This window comes from Oncorhynchus nerka, linkage group LG22, assembly GCF_034236695.1.
Source record: "Oncorhynchus nerka isolate Pitt River linkage group LG22, Oner_Uvic_2.0, whole genome shotgun sequence".
Lineage (NCBI taxonomy): Eukaryota > Metazoa > Chordata > Actinopteri > Salmoniformes > Salmonidae > Oncorhynchus > Oncorhynchus nerka.
The window spans coordinates 30455613-30474277 of record NC_088417.1 but is presented as its reverse complement, the minus strand read 5'-3'; the positions used below and the strand labels follow the sequence as shown (position 1 = coordinate 30474277).

The 18665-nt window shown below is 43.6% G+C and overlaps 1 protein-coding gene across 2 annotated transcripts in view; it reads right to left on the bottom strand.

The window, feature by feature from the left end:
• The window catches only part of LOC115104519 (partitioning defective 3 homolog), a 581101-nt gene that overhangs the window by 242464 nt on the left and 319972 nt on the right, over positions 1-18665 (bottom strand). For both annotated transcript variants that reach the window (XM_065007121.1, XM_065007122.1), the window contains exons 12-13: positions 11569-11757; positions 10927-11097 (exon numbers count right to left, since the gene is read on the bottom strand). In XM_065007121.1, the coding sequence (XP_064863193.1) occupies positions 10927-11097; positions 11569-11757 (360 nt within the window). The remainder of the gene's footprint in view (positions 1-10926; positions 11098-11568; positions 11758-18665) is intronic.

Sequence of the window (18665 nt, the reverse complement as noted above, 5' to 3'; positions counted from 1 at the left end):
TGTCCCTACAAGAATAGTCCCAAGTAAGCAAAATTACATTGAAAATATGTCCAGATATTTAAGCTAGGTTCAATTTAGGTTCTGAATGAAAGGTGAAAAGTCGTATTTTCTAGGCGTTGAAATAAGGTTAATATTCAGTTCTGAAAGAAAGTTGAAAATAGGTACAGTTGAAGTTGGAAGTTTACAGACACTTAGGTTGGCGTCATTCAAACTCATTTTTCAACCAGTCCACAAATTTCTTGTCAACAAACTATAGCTTTGGCAAGCCGGTTAGCACATCTACTTTGTGGATGACACAAGTCATTTTTCCAACAATTGTTTACAGACAGATTATTTAACTTATAATTCACTGTATCACAATTCCAGTGGGTCAGAAGTTGACATACACTAAGTTGACTGTGCCTTTAAACAGCTTGGGAAATTCCAGGAAATGTCATGGCTTTAGAAGCTTCTGATAGGCTATTTGACATAAATATGTCAATGTATGTATGTATTTCAAGGCCTACTGTCACGGCCGTCAAAAGAAGTGGACCAAAGTGCAGCGTGGTCAGCGTACATATTCCTTTTATTTTAGAAAATGACGGCAACAAAACAACAAACGAAGAAAACAACCGTGAAGTTTACAGGGCTAAGTGCCACTAACTAAGATAACTACCCACACTGAAAGGAGGGGAAAAAGGGCTACCTAAGTATGATTCCCAATCAGAGACAGAGATAGACAGCTGTCCTTGACTGAGAACCATACCCGGCCAACACATAGAAATAAAGAAACATAGAAAACTAAAAATAGAATGCCCACCCCAGAAAAAAATCAAGGCTGGTCCAGACAGGACCAAAAAAAGATGTCCAAAAGGAGTCAGCGTCAGTCCGTGCTTACTGCCTACAGCGTGCTTACTGCCTACAGCGTGCTTACTGCCTACAGCAGGGATGGGCAACTCTAGTCCTCAGGGGCCGAAGCGGTGTCACACTTTTCCCCCTTTCCTAGTCACCACATGAAACTAATTGCTTTCTAAACTTAACATCATGATTCGTTGATTATTGGTGGCAGGTGTGTTAGCTGGGGCTGGGGGAAAAGCATGACACCAATCAGTCCCCAGAGGACTGGAGTTGCATACCCCTGGCCTACAGTGTCAGCTGAAATGTCATTTTAGGAATCCCCATCTAGGCCTAGAGTTTGTAAAACACCAATAAAAAAGATGGGCGGTACGGACCGTACAAAGATGTCCAAAAGACGTTGGCGTCGGTCCGTGCTTACTGGAGTGTAGCCTACCATGTCGGCATGTTTATGAATGTCCATCCATGCGGTAGGCCCAGCTGTTTGTAAAAACAGGCCGTTGAGTCGGCATTATTAGTCCTGATTCCTGTGACGAATCAATTTGGGCTATTTAAGCTCTGAATATCAGCTACCTAACTTCATCAGGAGGAGGTATCCTGAGACTATTTGCAATGTGTTTACATAGCGGGAAATGCAGCAGAATGTTCTTTTTCCACAATGATCAGCTCATCAATAAATGTATGGATAAAAAGTTGAAACCACTGATCATGACAATTTAGCCCACGGGATGAAACTCGTGGACAGCAGTTGGGAGTAGCCTGATTGTCCATTTGACTTTGACCTGTCCTGTTTAAAGAAGATGTTGTTTGTCAACATGTCAGCGCATTTTTCTGTTTGATTGGGTGCCATTTTAGGTGAGGCTATTTGATCAGAGAAACTTGCAAGATGTAAAAAGTCTCATTACATTGTCATTACATTTGATCTTCAGGCTGTAGGCTACAGAGAAGGCCACATACTCTTTCCACCAGATGCTATATCTTCTATATGATTTATGCTAGATAATTATTTGGACAGAAGCACCCCGGAGAGGTGTTATGTGTAGTTGTTGGAGGTGTGTCTTGGTCAGTTGAGCTCAGAAAAGGCCGCCGTCGTCAATCTGCCGCGATAGGTGGCCGCATAATCCTGCCTAATGAGCGGGCCGGCTGTGGAGCTGGTTGCTTTTGGCAGACTTTTGTCAGGTTTGGCTTGTAAAGCACCTTGATGAGGCTGGCTTGGTAAGCTGTTATGACCACTGTAGTGATTTAGTGTCGCACAAAACAACGACAAAAGAAAGCTGACCAGGAAGGGGAAGGCAGAGTGTTGCAGGTCACCAGCTCACCGACACATCAGTGAGTGCACACACACGGATGCACGCATGGATGCACACACATTCGCTGTGGTACACTTCACATCAGCTACAAAAAGTTTGGCACCGCGAAGAACTGGAAAGCATTTTCTAAAATAAATGAGTCTGTTTATAGTTCTGGAAGGCAAAACATATCTAAATAGGAATCAGACCTTTCTCGACTCAAAATCAGCAGGCAACAAACCCAAAATAAAAAGAACGCTCATGCACACGTACACACACACACAATACCCTACCGCCCCTCACAAATATGTTTGTGCTGGTGCCAATCCCAGACTTCAGTCAGCAGCTCTGATTTCCCGCCAAATTACGCTGGAGGCAATGGAAAATGACTCTCACAAGCCTCTCCGTCACATGGACTGAATACTTTCAGACAAGTTTTAAATTGAGGTGAACAACAACAACAAGCGTTTCTCAGAGACACGTTGACGTCAGCTCTGACTGTCGCTTTCTGAGGAATATTATGATAAATGGATAAGCATGATAATATGAGGATATACATTCATTCATATGAGCAGAGCCAAACGCATGAGGGCTTTGCAAAAAAAAAGAATGCTTTGATGACACAGAAAAGCCCGCCCGCACACAGGCACGCACAAACTAAATGAACGCACACACACACACACACACACACACACACACACACACACACACACACACACACACACACACACACACACACACACACACACACACACACACACACACACACACACACAGAGACTGCAGTGGCTCTGTTGTCCTGGTCTGTAAATGAAACAGAAAGCTCATCCATGTGAAATAAAAACTTTTCACAACTTTATTATATTGAATATCGACTTCCATTTGTGACTTGGAATAAAGGTCATGCAAAGCTCAATTAATTCAATCTGTTTTTTATTTGCTGACGTGATGACACACATCGTTATAAAATGGCATAATTAATACCAAAGGAACATGAATAGGATGAGTACATTTTACAGTCCTGATAAAAATTAATTGAATTGACTTTCCAAGAATGTAATTGCGTTGAACACGTGACAATATATTAATAGAAGAAAATTACAAAGTCAGCATCCCAAATGGCACCCTATTCCCTTTGTAGTGCAGTTATTTGGACCAGGGCTCAGAGCTGTGGTCAAAAGTAGTGCACTACATAGGGAATAGGGTGGCATTTGGGATGCTGCCATAGTCTCTGAAGCATTGATTAAATTATAATGCGTCAAACATAAATTCCCAATGACCAATCACATTACTTTAATACTGTATATGGGTCAGAAGTACACTCCCTCAACTATGTGCCAGTCCTAGTTATCAGTCGGAACTATGCAATGACTGAAGTGACTGTTCTAGAACAAGTTCTATTTTGTAATCCAATCAAATGTCACATGCGCCAAATACAAAAAGTGCAGACTTTACCGTGAAATCCTTACTTACGAGCCGAGCCCTTTCCCAACAATGCGGTTAAAAAGTAAGAAAATTAGCAAATAAAAAATAAATAAAATAGTAACACGATAAAATAACAATAACAAGGCTATATACAGGCTAAACTGTATACAAGGAGTACCGGTCCCGAGTCAGTGTACTGGGGGACGAGGTAGTTGGGGTGATTGATTGAGGTAATATGTACATGTAGGTTTGATTAGGTGATTGATTGAAGTACTATGTTCATGTAGGTTTAATTAGGTGATTGATTGAGGTAATATGTACATGTAGGTTTGATTAGGTGATTGATTGAAGTACTATGTTCATGTAGGTTTAATTAGGTGATTGATTGAGGTAATATGTACATGTAGGTTTGATTAGGTGATTGATTGAAGTACTATGTTCATGTAGGTAGGGGGGTGAAAAGCAGAAAGTCCAGGGAGTCATTTGATTAACTGTTCAGCAGTCTTATGGCTTTGGGGTAGAAGCTGTTCAGGTTGCTTTTTGGTCCCAGACTTGGGGCTCCGGTAACACTTGCCGTGCAGTAGCAGAGAGATAAGACTGTGACTTGGGTGGCTGGAGTCTGACAATTTTTAGGGCCTTCCTGTGACACTGCCTGGTATAGAGGTCCTGGATGACAGAGAGCTTGGTCCCAGTGATGTCCTGGGCTGTACGCACTAACCTCTAGCGCCTTGCGGTCGGATGCTGAGCAGTTGCCATACCAAGTGGGGATGCAGCCAGTGAAGATGCTCTTGATGGTGCAGATGTAGAACTTTTTGAAGAGGTTACAATGTGAGAGGCACTTGGTAATGATGATAAACAGTACCCGTCAAAAGTTTGGAGACACCTACTCAATCAAGGGTTTTTCTAGATTTTTTACTGTTTTCTACATTGTAGAATATAATAGTGAAGACATCAAAACTATGAAATAACTCATACGGAATCATGTTGAAACCAAAAAAGTTATATATTTTATATTTGAGATTCTTCAAAGTAGCCACCCTTTGCCTTGATGACAGCTTTGCTCACTCTTGGCATTCTCTCAGTCTTGAAGGAGTTCCCACATATGCTGAGCACTTTTTGGCTGATTTTCCTTCACTCTGCGATCAAACTCTCCCCAAACTATCTCAATTGGGTTGTAATTGGGTGATTGTGGAGACCAGGTCATCTTATGTAGCACTCCATCACTCTCCTTCTTGGTCAAATAGCCCTTACACAGCCTGGAGGTAGGTTGGGTCATTGTCCTGTTGAAAAACAAATGATAATCTGACTAAGCACAAACCAGATGGGATGGCGTGAATACTGTTGAATTCATGCTGGTTAAGTGTGCCAAGAATTCTAAATAAATCACAGACAGTGTCACCACCAAAAATCTCAAATTTGGACTCATCAGACCAAAATACAGATTTCCACTGGTCTAATGTCCATTGCTTGTGTTTCTTCACATTTCTTCAAGTCTCTGCAGCAATTCGACCATGAAGGCCTGATTCACGCAGTCTCCTCTGAAAAGTTGATGTTGAGATGTGTCTGTTACTTGAACTCTGAAGCATTTATTTGTGCTGCAATTTCTGAGGCTGGTTACTCTAATTAACTTGTCCTCTGCAGCAGAGGTAACTCTGGGTCTTCCTTTCCTGTAGTGGTCCTCATGAGAGCCAGTTTCATCATAGCGCTTGATGGTTTTTGCGATTCCACTTGAAGAAACTTTCAATGTTCTTAACATTTTCCGGATTGACTGACCTTCATGTCTTAAAGTCATGATGAACTGTCGTTTCTCTTGCTTACTTGAGCTATTCATGCTATAATATGGACTTGGTCTTTTACCAAATAGGGCATCTTCTGTATACCACCCCTACCATGTCAGTATTTTGTGTTTTTCTTCATGTATTGGGTCAGGCCAGGGTGTGGCATGGAGTTTTTGTATTGTGGTGTGTTTTGTCTTGGGGTTTTGGTGGTTATGTATTTGGGATTGTAGCTAGTGGGGTTATCTAGCAAAGTCTATGGCTGTCTGGAGTGGTTCTCAATCAGAGGCAGGTGCTTATCGTTGTCTCTGATTGGGAACCATATTTAGGCAGCCATATTCTTTGAGTTTGTCGTGGGTGATTGTCCTTAGTGTCCTTGTTCCTGTCTTTGTGTAGTGTTCACCAGATAGGCTGTATTAGGTTTCACGTTCCGTTTGTTGTTTTCGTATTTAATAGTATTTTCATGTATCGCTTTTTTCTTCATTAAAGACATGAGTAACCACCACGCTGCATTTCGGTCCTCTCTTTCGACAAACGAAGAACGCCGTTACAGATTGGCTCAAACGCATTCAGAAGGAAAGAAATTCTGATAATTAACTTTTAACAATGCACACCTGTTAATTGAAATGAATTCCAGGTGACTACCTCAGGAAGCTGGTTGAGATAATGCCTATAATGTGCAAAGTTGTCATCAAGGCAAAGGGTGGCTACTTTGAAGAATCTAAAACAAATATATATATTTGTTTAACACTTTTTTGGTTACCACATGGTTGTGTGTTATTTAATCTTTCATAGTTATTCTTCAATGTAGAAAATAGCAAAAATAAAGAAAACCATGGAATGAGTAGGTGTGTCCAAACTTTTGACTGGTACTGTACTTATCTACCTCTATCAATCCAGTATCCCTGCACATCGTAAATATGGTACTGGAACTGACTGACCCTTTATATAGTTCTCATTTTTTAAGTTGTATTTCTTGTGTGTTTTTGTTCTACCTTGTGTTATGTTTAGTACTACATTGATATTGATTACTGCATTGTTTGGTTTCGATCTTCCAAGAAAGGTATTACACTGTGCACGTGACATTAAAACTTGAAACTTGACTGGCTGGACTGATAGGAGCGACCTTGGATTTTGGAGGGCCCAGGAGGGACAAGTGTCCTTGGCCAGGGAAAGTGAGTGGGAGAAGGGTTAGGGGGTGAGGGGGAGTGTGTGTGTGTGTGTGTGTGTGTGTGTGTGTGTGTGTGTGTGTGTGTGTGTGTGTGTGTGTGTGTGTGTGTGTGTGTGTGTGTGTGTGTGTGCGTGCGTGGGGGGGACAGACGAAGGGCAGATGAGGGAAGAGTGTCCCAGCAGGAAGTCTGCTCAAGGACCACAGGACAGAGGCACCAATCATCCTCACACCAACACTAATCAAAACTGATCTCGAATCAGAGGCTGCAGGGGATTGGAACACACACACAAAACAAACACGCACACACACACTTCAACGACGAGTACTTCACCGCTGAATAAAACCAGCTCATCTCCATAATCAGCCCATTCCCATATCAATTCATCTCCCCATAGATACCAACATAATATATTTGCTTCAACACTTCAAAGCCAATGAAATGTATTCTGAAAGATAAATTCGTTTTTTAAGATGTTATGAGAGCAGCTCGACTGCTGGTTAATAGAGAAACATAAATAGATTCAGGGTTGAGTGACGGGACTTGATCTTTTTTGATATTTCCGAAAGCCAGCAGCACCTATCAAAACCATATCTGGGCTAGGGCATTCCACAGGCTGAATTGCTTTCGATCCTCTCAACTTCTGCTTCAGCCTGATAACAACTCCTCACTTTAATTCACTTTCTTTCTCAAAGTCCAACCTTCCTATCTGCACATTGTGGTGGGCTGTGTCTGCCTCTGTCTGCCAATCATCCACCAATGAAGTGGCTCTCGCCATATCATAGCGCCCCACATTGTTAAGTCAACCATATGCAATGGGTCCGAAAGCAGAGAAGAGTTAGATTATCAAAATTGGATCTTTGCTGTGAAGATTTGCATGGTGGCAGTAGAGCTCCTGAAGGTGTCTCTCTGGCTATCTCAAAGAGCCAAACCAAGGAAAGGAGGGCGATAGACAGAGATAAGAAAAGAAGGGCGATAGACAGAGATAAGAAAAGAAGGGCGATAGACAGAGATAAGAAAAGGAGGGCGATAGACAGAGATAAGAAAAGGAGGGCGATAGACAGAGATAAGAAAAGGAGGGTGATAGACAGAGATAAGAAAAGGAGGGCGATAGACAGAGATAAGAAAAGGAGGGTGATAGACAGAGATAAGAAAAGGAGGGCGATAGACAGAGATAAGAAAAGGAGGGCGATAGACAGAAGAAAAGGAGGACGATAGACAGAAGAAAAGGAGGGGATAGACAGAAGAAAAGGAGGACGATAGACAGAAGAAAAGGAGGGCGATAGACAGAAGAAAAGGAGGACGATAGACAGAAGAAAAGGAGGGCGATAGACAGAAGAAAAGGAGGGGGATAGACAGAAGAAAAGGAGGGGGATAGACAGAAGAAAAGGAGGACGATAGACAGAAGAAAAGGAGGGGATAGACAGAAGAAAAGGAGGAGGACAGAAGAAAAGGAGGGGGGATAGACAGAAGAAAAGGAGGGGGATAGACAGAAAAAGGAGGACGATAAGAAAAAAGGAGGGCGATAGACAGAAGAAAAGGAGGACGATAGACAGAAGAAAAGGAGGGGGATAGACAGAAGAAAAGAAATAGACAGAAGAAAAGGAGGGGGATAGACAGAAGAAAAGGAGGGGGATAGACAGAGATAAGAAAAGGAGGGCGATAGACAGAAGAAAAGGAGGGCGATAGACAGAAGAAAAGGAGGACGATAGACAGAAGAAAAGGAGGGTGATAGACAGAAGAAAAGGAGGACGATAGACAGAAGAAAAGGAGGGCGATAGACAGAAGAAAAGGAGGGCGATAGACAGAAGAAAAGGAGGGCGATAGACAGAAGAAAAGGAGGACGATAGACAGAAGAAAAGGAGGGGGATAGACAGAAGATAAGAAAAGGAGGGGATAGACAGAGATAAGAAAAGAAAAGGAGATAAGAAAAGGGGGGGATAGACAGAGATAAGAAAAGGAGGGGGATAGACAGAAGAAAGAAAAGGAGGGCGATAGACAGAAGAAAAAAGGAGGACGATAGACAGAAGAAAAGGAGGGTGATAGACAGAAGAAAAGGAGGACGATAGACAGAAGAAAAGGAGGGGGATAGACAGAAGAAAAGGAGGGAAAAAGGATAGACAGAAGAAAAGGAGGAAGAAAAGGCGATAGACAGAAGAAAAGGAGGACGATAGACAGAAGAAAAGGAGGGTGATAGACAGAAGAAAAGGAGGGCGATAGACAGAAGAAAAGGAGGACGATAGACAGAAGAAAAGGAGGACGATAGACAGAAGAAAAGGAGGACGATAGACAGAAGAAAAGGAGGGCGATAGACAGAGATAAGAAAAGGAGGGCGATAGACAGAAGAAAAGGAGGACGATAGACAGAAGAAAAGGAGGGTGATAGACAGAAGAAAAGGAGGACGATAGACAGAAGAAAAGGAGGACGATAGACAGAAGAAAAGGAGGACGATAGACAGAAGAAAAGGAGGGGGATAGACAGAAGAAAAGGAGGACGATAGACATAAGAAAAGGAGGGGGATAGACAGAAGAAAAGGAGGACGATAGACAGAAGAAAAGGAGGGGGATAGACAGAGATAAGAAAAGGAGGGCGATAGACAGAAGAAAAGGAGGGCGATAGACAGAAGAAAAGGAGGACGATAGACAGAAGAAAAGGAGGGGGATAGACAGAAGAAAAGGAGGACGATAGACAGAAGAAAAGGAGGACGATAGACAGAAGAAAAGGAGGGGGATAGACAGAAGAAAAGGAGGACGATAGACAGAAGAAAAGGAGGACGATAGACAGAAGAAAAGGAGGACGATAGACAGAAGAAAAGGAGGACGATAGACAGAAGAAAAGGAGGACGATAGACAGAAGAAAAGGAGGGGGATAGACAGAAGAAAAGGAGGGCAATAGACAGAAGAAAAGGAGGGCAATAGAAGAAAAGGAGGACAGAAGAAAAGGAGGGCAATAGACAGAAGAAAAGGAGGGCAATAGACAGAAGAAAAGGAGGGCAATAGACAGAAGAAAAGGAGGGCAATAGACAGAAGAAAAGGAGGGCAATAGACAGAAGAAAAGGAGGGCAATAGACAGAAGAAAAGGAGGGCAATAGACAGAAGAAAAGGAGGGCAATAGACAGAAGAAAAGGAGGACGATAGACAGAAGAAAAGGAGGACGATAGACAGAAGAAAAGGAGGACGATAGACAAGAAAAGGAGGACGATAGACAGAGAGAAGAAAAGGAGGGGGATAGACAGAAGAAAAGGAGGACGATAGACAAGAAAAGGAGGACGATAGACAGAGAGAAGAAAAGGAGGGGGATAGACAGAGAGAAGAAAAGGAGGGCAATAGACAGAAGAAAAGGAGGACGATAGACAGAAGAAAAGGAGGACGATAGACAGAAGAAAAGGAGGGCGATAGACAGAAGAAAAGGAGGACGATAGACAAGAAAAGGAGGGCGATAAACAGAGATAAGAAAAGGAGGGCGATAGACAGAGAGAAGAAAAGGAGGGCAATAGACAGAAGAAAAGGAGGGCAATAGACAGAAGAAAAGGAGGACGATAGACAGAAGAAAAGGAGGACGATAGACAGAAGAAAAGGAGGGCGATAGACAGAAGAAAAGGAGGGGGATAGACAAGAAAAGGAGGGCGATAAACAGAGATAAGAAAAGGAGGGCGATACACAGAGATAGGTGGCAAGGTAAAAGTCAATCATAAAGCCATTGTTTATCATTCAAAGCAGACAAGTGGTCCATCCATCAATCCCTCTCTCGTTCTCACACACTCCACTGGTCTGTCTGACGAGTCAAGCAGCACAAGCAGTAAAGGAGCGGGGTAAAGAGATCAACTCTTTCATTCCCAATACCCCTAATATCAACCTATGAAGCTCAGCTAAGGCCAAACAATTAAAACATCCGCTCTTCATAATAAAGACAATTAGTTCTCTAGCATTTCATTCATACACACGAGGCTTGAGGTCCATTTAATTTCAATTCCAGTCAATTCTGAGAGAAAACCAAATTCCCCATTGAAATTTTTTATTTTCCTATTTTACCTTTATTTAACTAGGCAAGTCAGTTAAGAACAAATTCTTATTTTCAATGACGGCCTAGGAACAGTGGGTTAACTGCCTGTTCAGGGGCAGAACGACAGATTTGTACCTTGTCAGCTCGGGGACTAGAACTTGCAACCTTTCGGTTACTAGTCCAACGCTCTAACCACTAGGCTACCCTGCCGCCCCCGAATTCAATTTTAATTTCTGTGTACTTCCTGAATTGCCTGGAATTGAAATGGAATTGACTCCAAGCTTAGCACGCACACACACACACACACACACACACACACACACACACACACACACACACACACACACACACACACACACACACACACACACACACACACACACACACACACACAGGAATGACCTTAGAGTCTCACAATGGTGCATTCATTACCTCGTTGCTCTTGGCAACCCTCCTGGCAACGATGAGTTGGATCATCCCTCGTTTGTTGCCCTCCGTCGACATGGACAGGCGAAGCATTTCCATGGCATCCTGGTTGGGCGTCCCTAGCAACGACTCGCCATTGACGGCAATCAGCTGGTCGTTGACTCTCAGTCGGCCATCCTGATCAACCACACAAAAGAGAAGGGTGTGATCTGATGGTATATATATAATTTATATATATATATATATGTTTAAATTGACCTGTTTTACAACGCATAACGATAAGGACATGTAATCTTGACAATTTCTTTAAGTGAATCAGAGTAATGAACTAACTATTGGAGACTAGATAATACAGGACAATACATAACAGAAGTCAAATACAGTCATTATTCATTCTTACTGCACCTCATGAGCATTTTCTTTGAGGAGCGCAGACATTGGTAGCCTAGTGGTCACTGGTTCGAATCCCAGTGAAAAATCTGCTGGTGTGCCCTTGAGCAAGGCACTTAACCCTAATTGCTCATTGAAAGTAGCTCTGGATAAGAGTGTCTGCTAAATAACTCAAAGGTAAACATTTGAATCATTTATTAGGGTTTATTTATCATGTATATGTATCAACCATGGAACACAAGGATGTGTGATCCTCACCTTGCAGGCGGCCCCTCCGTTGATGATGGACTTGACAAAGATGCCCAGGTCGGCGTGGTTCTCCTTGGAGCGGTTTCCCTTGACGCTGACCCCCAGACCTGCCGACCCCGAGTCACTCAGAGGGATCTCAAAGGTCAGGAACTCCCTGGTACCATCTGGGGTCAACACCAGGTCCTCTTCTTCTGACTTCTATAAGGAGAGGGGTGAGGGTGGTGGATAGGTAGAGAAGAAACAATATGGAGAGAGAGAGAGAGAGTGAGAGAGAGAGAGAGAGAGAGAGAGAGAGAGAGAGAGAGAGAGAGAGAGAGAGAGGAGAGAGGGAGATGAGAAGAAAAAAAGAGGGCGAGATGAGTGTGTGTCGTATCTTATACATTTACATTTATTATTATATATATTATTGTGGCTGTCATTGTCATTTTTCCTTACTGTCTAGGAGACGGCCGCTAATTCGCTGTCACAGTCATAAGCTCTCTCTGTGTGAGAACCAGGATCAAAGCTACTTTGAAAACACCAGGTATCAATTGTACGCTCCAACAACAGCGTTTTCCCTTTGACGTCCACACCGTGCATCTTTAGAAGATGCTCTCTCGTCAGGCGTTTGAGGTCCAACCTATACATTATGTGATCTGATGTTCTGTGGGATGTTTTGTTAAGAGTTCATTTTCAAAGAAAGGAGAGGTTCAAATTTGCCGTTTAGTCTCAGTGTGTTCACACTGCTTTGGGGGTGAAACCTGTTTAAAACCCACTGAGACTGGAAGACGTTCGACCAAAACGGGTGTCAAAACTCAATTTATTCTCCCTTCTCTACGAATGTTTATGGAAGGAGAATTTTAAAAGGACAGGCGTAAAAATCAAAGGCTTTTGCTAACTAAGGTCATTACAAATTGCTATTTCTTTTCTTCCTTTCTTTCAGACAGATAAGTGAACGGGAGTGAAGGGGAACGAGAGGTCGGAGGGAAAACACCCGCGACATCAAAAAAGACAGTAATGATATTTCTCTGTGCATGACAGAATATGGTTCGTTGTGACGGACAGGAAGAGAGCTTGTCTTGAATATGAAAACGATTTCACCTAATATCAGGACCGCTCATGCATACTAACCACTAGCGTGTGCAGAGGAATCTGCAGCCACTAGTATCGCTCAGAAGATGAAAAAAGCTTTTAATTTAAAACCAATAAAAGTTTGGCGAATGATAAAACAAAGAGGCATGGAGTACTGCTATGACATTTCTTTGTTCAATAATGTGAATACATTTGAGGGGTGTTATTGAGTGAATGATGAAAAGTGTGATCTGTGAGGGATATGAAGCCTTCATCATGTGCTGTCGTGTGTGAGTGTGTGTGTACGCATGTGTGCCTTGCAGATATAGCCATGGCTGGTCTATTATGGGAAATAATGCAAACAACAGGAGCAATCAACCCTGGGACCCATGCTCCAAGACCCCTATAACACTACTGATGAAAGTATTGCTCTGCACACACACACGCACGCGCACGCACGCACGCACGCACGCACGCACACACACACACACACACACACACACACACACACACACACACACACACGCACGCACGCACACACACACACACACACACACACACACACACACACACACACACACACACACACACACACAGACACACACACACACACACACACACACAGAAAAGCCAGGTGTCTGCCCTTCACAGCTGCTGAGTGAGAGCAAAGCAGGTTTTCAGCGGCTGAGTTATTAGGATGCAGTGGTGCATTCAGGTGCATGAAGCTTTTTTCAACACCTAGCATGGCCTGACACCGTATTCCCCAGTCATTCTGTGTGTGTGTGTGTGTGTGTGTGCGCGTGCGTGCGTGCGTGCGTGTGTGTAAGAGAGCCCCTATTCCCCAATAATCCTGTGCGCGTGCGTGCGTGCGTGTGCGTGAGAGAGCCCCTATTCCCCAGTCATTCCTCAGCTGTGCCCCCCTAACCCCTCTGGACCATGAACTGGATGACTGGACCCAAAGTAAAAATACAGGCCCCTGAATCCTTCTAATCACAGTGCATTTCAACACACAACCCTTCCATTACACACCACCACTGGAGGACCATGTCAGGAAATCACTATTCATAGCCTACAGCAAGGTGATAGGGAGTGGGCACAGGTCAGGTAGAGAGAGAGAAGTATCCTTCCTCACTACCAGCAGAATGTAGTTATTTGTCCTCGACTACTTTACTCTACCGCATGTGACAGTATAATTAAGCAATAAGGCAAGAGGGGGTGTGGTATATGGCCAATATACGACAGATAAGGCATGTTCTTATGCACAACGCAACACGGAGTGCCTGGATACAGCCCTTGGCCGTGGTATACAGTATATCACAAAAGTGAGTACACCCCTCAAATTCTTGTAAATATTTGAGTATATCTTTTCATGTGACAATACTGAAGAAATGACACTTTGCTACAATGTAAAGTAGTGAGTGTACAGCCTGTATAACAGTGTAAATTTGCTGTCCCCTCAAAATAACTCAACACACAGCCATTAATATCTAAACCGCTGGCAACAAAAGTGAGTACACCCCTAAGTGAAAATGTCCAAATTGGGCCCAAAGTGTCAATATTTTGTGTGGCCACCATCATTTTCCAACCCTCTTGGGCATGGAGTTCACCAGAGCTTCATAGGTTGCCACTGGAGTCCTCTTCCACTCCTCCATGACGACATCACAGAGCTGGTGGATGTTAGAGACCTTGCACTCCTCCACCTTCCGTTTGAGGATGCCCCACAAATGCTCAATAGGGTTTAGGTCTGGAGACATGCTTGGCCAGTCCATCACCTTTACCCTCAGTTTCTTTAGCAAGGCAGTGGTCGTCTTGGAGGTGTGTTTGGGGTCGTTATCATGTTGGAATACTGCTCTGCGGCCCAGTCTCCGAAGGGAGGGGATCATGCTCTGCTTCAGTATGTCACAGTAGATGTTGGCATTCATGGTTCCCTCAATGAACTGCCGGCAGCACTCATGCAGCCCCAGACCATGACACTCCCACCACCATGCTTGACTGTAGGCAAGACACACTTGTCTTTGTACTCCTCACCTGGTTGCCACCACACACATTAGGGAGATCAGGCAATAAATAGGTCATAGTGGTTAAATAATTACAATTTAGCATTAACATGGGAGTGATAGATGTGCAGATGATGATGTGCAAGTAGAGATACTGGGGTGCAAAATACCAAAATAAATAACAATATGGGGATGAGGTAGTTGGGTGGGCTATTTACAGATGGCTATGAACAGGTGCAGTGATCGGTAAACTGATCTGACAGCTGATGCTTATGGTTAGTGAGGGAGATATAGGTCTCCAGCTTCAGTGATTTTTGCAATTAATTCCAGTCATTGGCAGCAGAGAACTGGAAGGAAAGGCGGCCAAACGAGGTGTTGGCTTTGGGGATGACCCGTGAAATATATCTGCTGCAGCGCGTGCTACAGGTGGGTGTTACTATGGTGACCAGTGAGCTGAGATAAGGCAGGGCTTTACCTAGCAAAGACTTATAGATGACCTGGAGCCAGTGGGTTTGGTGACAGATATGTAGCGAGGGCCAGCCAACGAGAGCATACAGGTCGCAGTGGTGGGTAATATATGGGGCTTTGGTGACAAAACGGAGGGCACGTGATAGACTACATAAAATTTGCTGAGTAGAGTGCTGGAGGCTATTTTGTAAATGACGTCACCAAAGTCAAGTATCGGTAGGATAGTCATTTTTATGAGGGTATGTTTGGCAGCATGAGTGAAGGAGGCTTTATTGCGAAACAGGGAAGCCGATTCTAGATTTAATTTTAGATTGGTAATGTGAGTCTGGAAGGAGAGTTTACAGTCTTACCAGACACCTAGGCATTTGTAGTTGTCCACATATTCTAAGTCAGAACCGTCCAGAGTAGTGATGCTAGTCGGGCGGGCGGGTGCGGGCAGCAATCGGTTGAAGAGCATGCATTTAGTTTCACTATCATTTAAGAGCAGTTGGGGGCTACAGAAGGAGTGTTGTATGGCACTGAAGCACGTTTGGATGTTTGTTAACATAGTGTCCAAAGAAGGGTCAGTTGTATACAGAATGGTGTCGTCTGCGTAGAGGTGGATCAGAGAAACACCAGCAGCAAGAGCGACATCATTGATATATACAGAGAAAAGAGTCGGCCCGAGAATTGAACCCTGTGGCACCCCCATAGAGACTGCCAGAGGTCCGGACATATACTCTACCACAAACCCGAGGTACCTTATTGCTATTATAAAATGTATACCAACACAATTAGAGCAGTAAAAATACATGTTTTGTCATACCCGTAGTATATGGTCTGATATACCACGACTGTCAGCCGATCAGCATTCAGGGCTCAAACCCCCCAGCTCATAATGGTTCAGTATAACATGATCTCATAGGTCTTGTTCAAAGTCATACAGAATGCAGCCAAGGCTTTAGTTTGATTCAAACAAACAGTAACCCAGCCATTAACCTTTAGTTTAGAGTTTTCTATCATCTGTCATCACGGGGCCAATCTGAATCAGCTGTGCTCTGACAAGCCCCGAGACTTTAACTCAACTCTTTATGCTTTATGTGTCCTTGTTGACAACGTGACCATGGCAACAATAAATAAAAAATACTATGCTTTCAAAAACACTCAGAACTAGTTGGATAAATTGCCAACATTCGTCAAACTACGTCTTTATTATTAATGAAGAGTTTTTATTAACAAAAATGATAAATTACTGTTATGTCCCCAGAGAGGCTTTTAGCTCAGCTGTTTAATATATTAGATGCCATAAATTAAAGCGGTCATAATTGGCTAGAGGACCACTTTTTGTGTCCTCTGCAAAATGACAATGCAATAACCATCCTCGTTCGCACACAATCTGTATTCCGGGAAGGGAAGGCTGAGTAAGTGAATGAGAGAGAGAAGCATTGTAACATTTACATCAGCTAGGAACAAGCGCTGGCAGACAACTGAGTTTTTCAAGCCAGCTGACAGCAGCTCCACCCTGATGTGAGTGAAGGGAACACAGCTCAACAAAAAGTGCTCTAATCCATCAAAAGAGATCTCTGGATGTTCCTGAATAAAACACAGGGTAACTGCACTGGTGTAAGAGCAGTTGAATAAGTCAACATAACGCTTGAATAGGTCCCAAGGTGTCAGGTTAGTTCAAAGCTAAGCTGTGAAGTCAATACAGCATCTCTTGTGCTGTATCACCGATTACTATTACACCAATAGGTAACACTAACATACGGCGCAGGTATTCTATGTCATTTGTATTTCGGTAGAGTCCACTGCTTCTCAGCACTAGTAATCAAGTCGCTACACTGGGTCCTTGTGCACCAGTCTAGTCCTAGACACAGCCATTCCTTCACACAGGAAGAACAACCTGCCCGGCTGGCCATCCATTCCTCTATAAACGATTGACCCAGCCGCAGCCCATTATGTGCTGTGGGTCCTTGATTAATAATGAATAGTCAGCATGGGTGGCGTGCATTCATTAAGTCCCATTGTCCTAGAGGAGAGGGTAAATGATATCGTCTGAGGAGAGAAAGAGGAGGGAACATAGGAGGGATCAGAGTGGAAACAGAGCAGGCCACCGTACCAGAGCCCCCTGTGTGTGTGTGTGTGTGTGTGTGTGTGTGGGGGGGTCTTTCTTCTACTTTGCTGTTTGTCACTTGCTAACAGGGTGTGTTGTGGGGTTTTTAGTCCCCACAAATGCTATTTCTATGGGGTTTATGGTTAAGGTTAGAATGTGTGCGTGTGTGTTTGGTGAGAGAAAGAGCGCAGAAAAGGAGAGCGAAATAGAGAACCAATGAAAGAGAAAAGTGAATGACGAAACATTCTCCTCTTCCCACTTTCACACACCTCAAAGGCTTTTCTGCACATCACCGCTTGAAACAATGAGCAGCCCTGGAAACTTTTCTACACACACGACCAAATTTGGTGACATAAAGGTCATTGAAAATGAATTTCAAAGCCTAAAAAGAAATCAGTCAAGGATGTAATTGCAAAGAGGGCCCATGCATGATAAGTAGTATTGTAACACAAATTCCCCTTTGCTCTGTTTCTTTCTCTACTCGACGACAGACTGCTGATAATGGGTGACTATCAAACACCTTTGGCTTAATGCGGATCAGGACTATTCAGGTGCAATAAGACCTAAAACAAACACAGAACTAGAGAACGGCATCCTGTTCTCTCAGGTCAAACATAGAGCAGTATGTAGGGAATAGGGTGCTCCTTGGAACGCATCCCCAGTGTGCTGGTTGGGGCACACCACACACAAAGAAGAATGGATTTAGTCACCTAGACTAATGAGGGCATGGGTAGCTTGAGACCCTGGGGGGGTGGGGGGGGGGGGCGCCAGGATTAGAAGTAAACATGCTTGACCTATAGGGATATTATTGCACCAGGCTTAATGTATGGACCATGTTGGATGAATTAAGCCAGTTTTAATGAAATGGGATTGGGATGGTAAAGTGGTGGAAGGAAGCTCAATCAACATGTCTGTCTAGTATAGTTGTTTAACAAATGGCGAGGTGGGACGTGTGAATGTCTGCATAGTTTTACACCAAACAGCACTAAGGGTGTAATAGCAGCATAGCTCAATCTGAGCGACAGACATACTGGAGTTTCTGGGTCGTGCTCTAATTCACTCAATGCTGCCCACTATTTCAATGGAGTGGGTTGGATGATGGTATTTTCCCACATAGAATGGGTCTGTGACAAACAATGAAAACATGAGTCTTTCAGTTCCATTCACAGGCTGGGGTACATCTTAATTAAGCCCTGCATTAAACATCTGCTGTACAGGCTATAAACACAACTCTACTATACAGCTCTCTCTACCTAATGTTGAGTGTAAAAGCACTCGGTATGTCCGACTTCACACTTCAACCCGGCTGGGTGTGTGTTCCTGCTCCTTCGGACAGGCTGGGTGGGTACCGGGTTGGACCCTTCCTTCGGGAGGTGGAGTGTGTCCTCGGTCCTCATAGGTTGCCCTAAATGACTTTGTTTATCAGCCAGTTGTACAATACCACCATGCCCCCAAGCACCACCACCCCTCCTCTGGCATTATAACGGCAGGCCTAATTA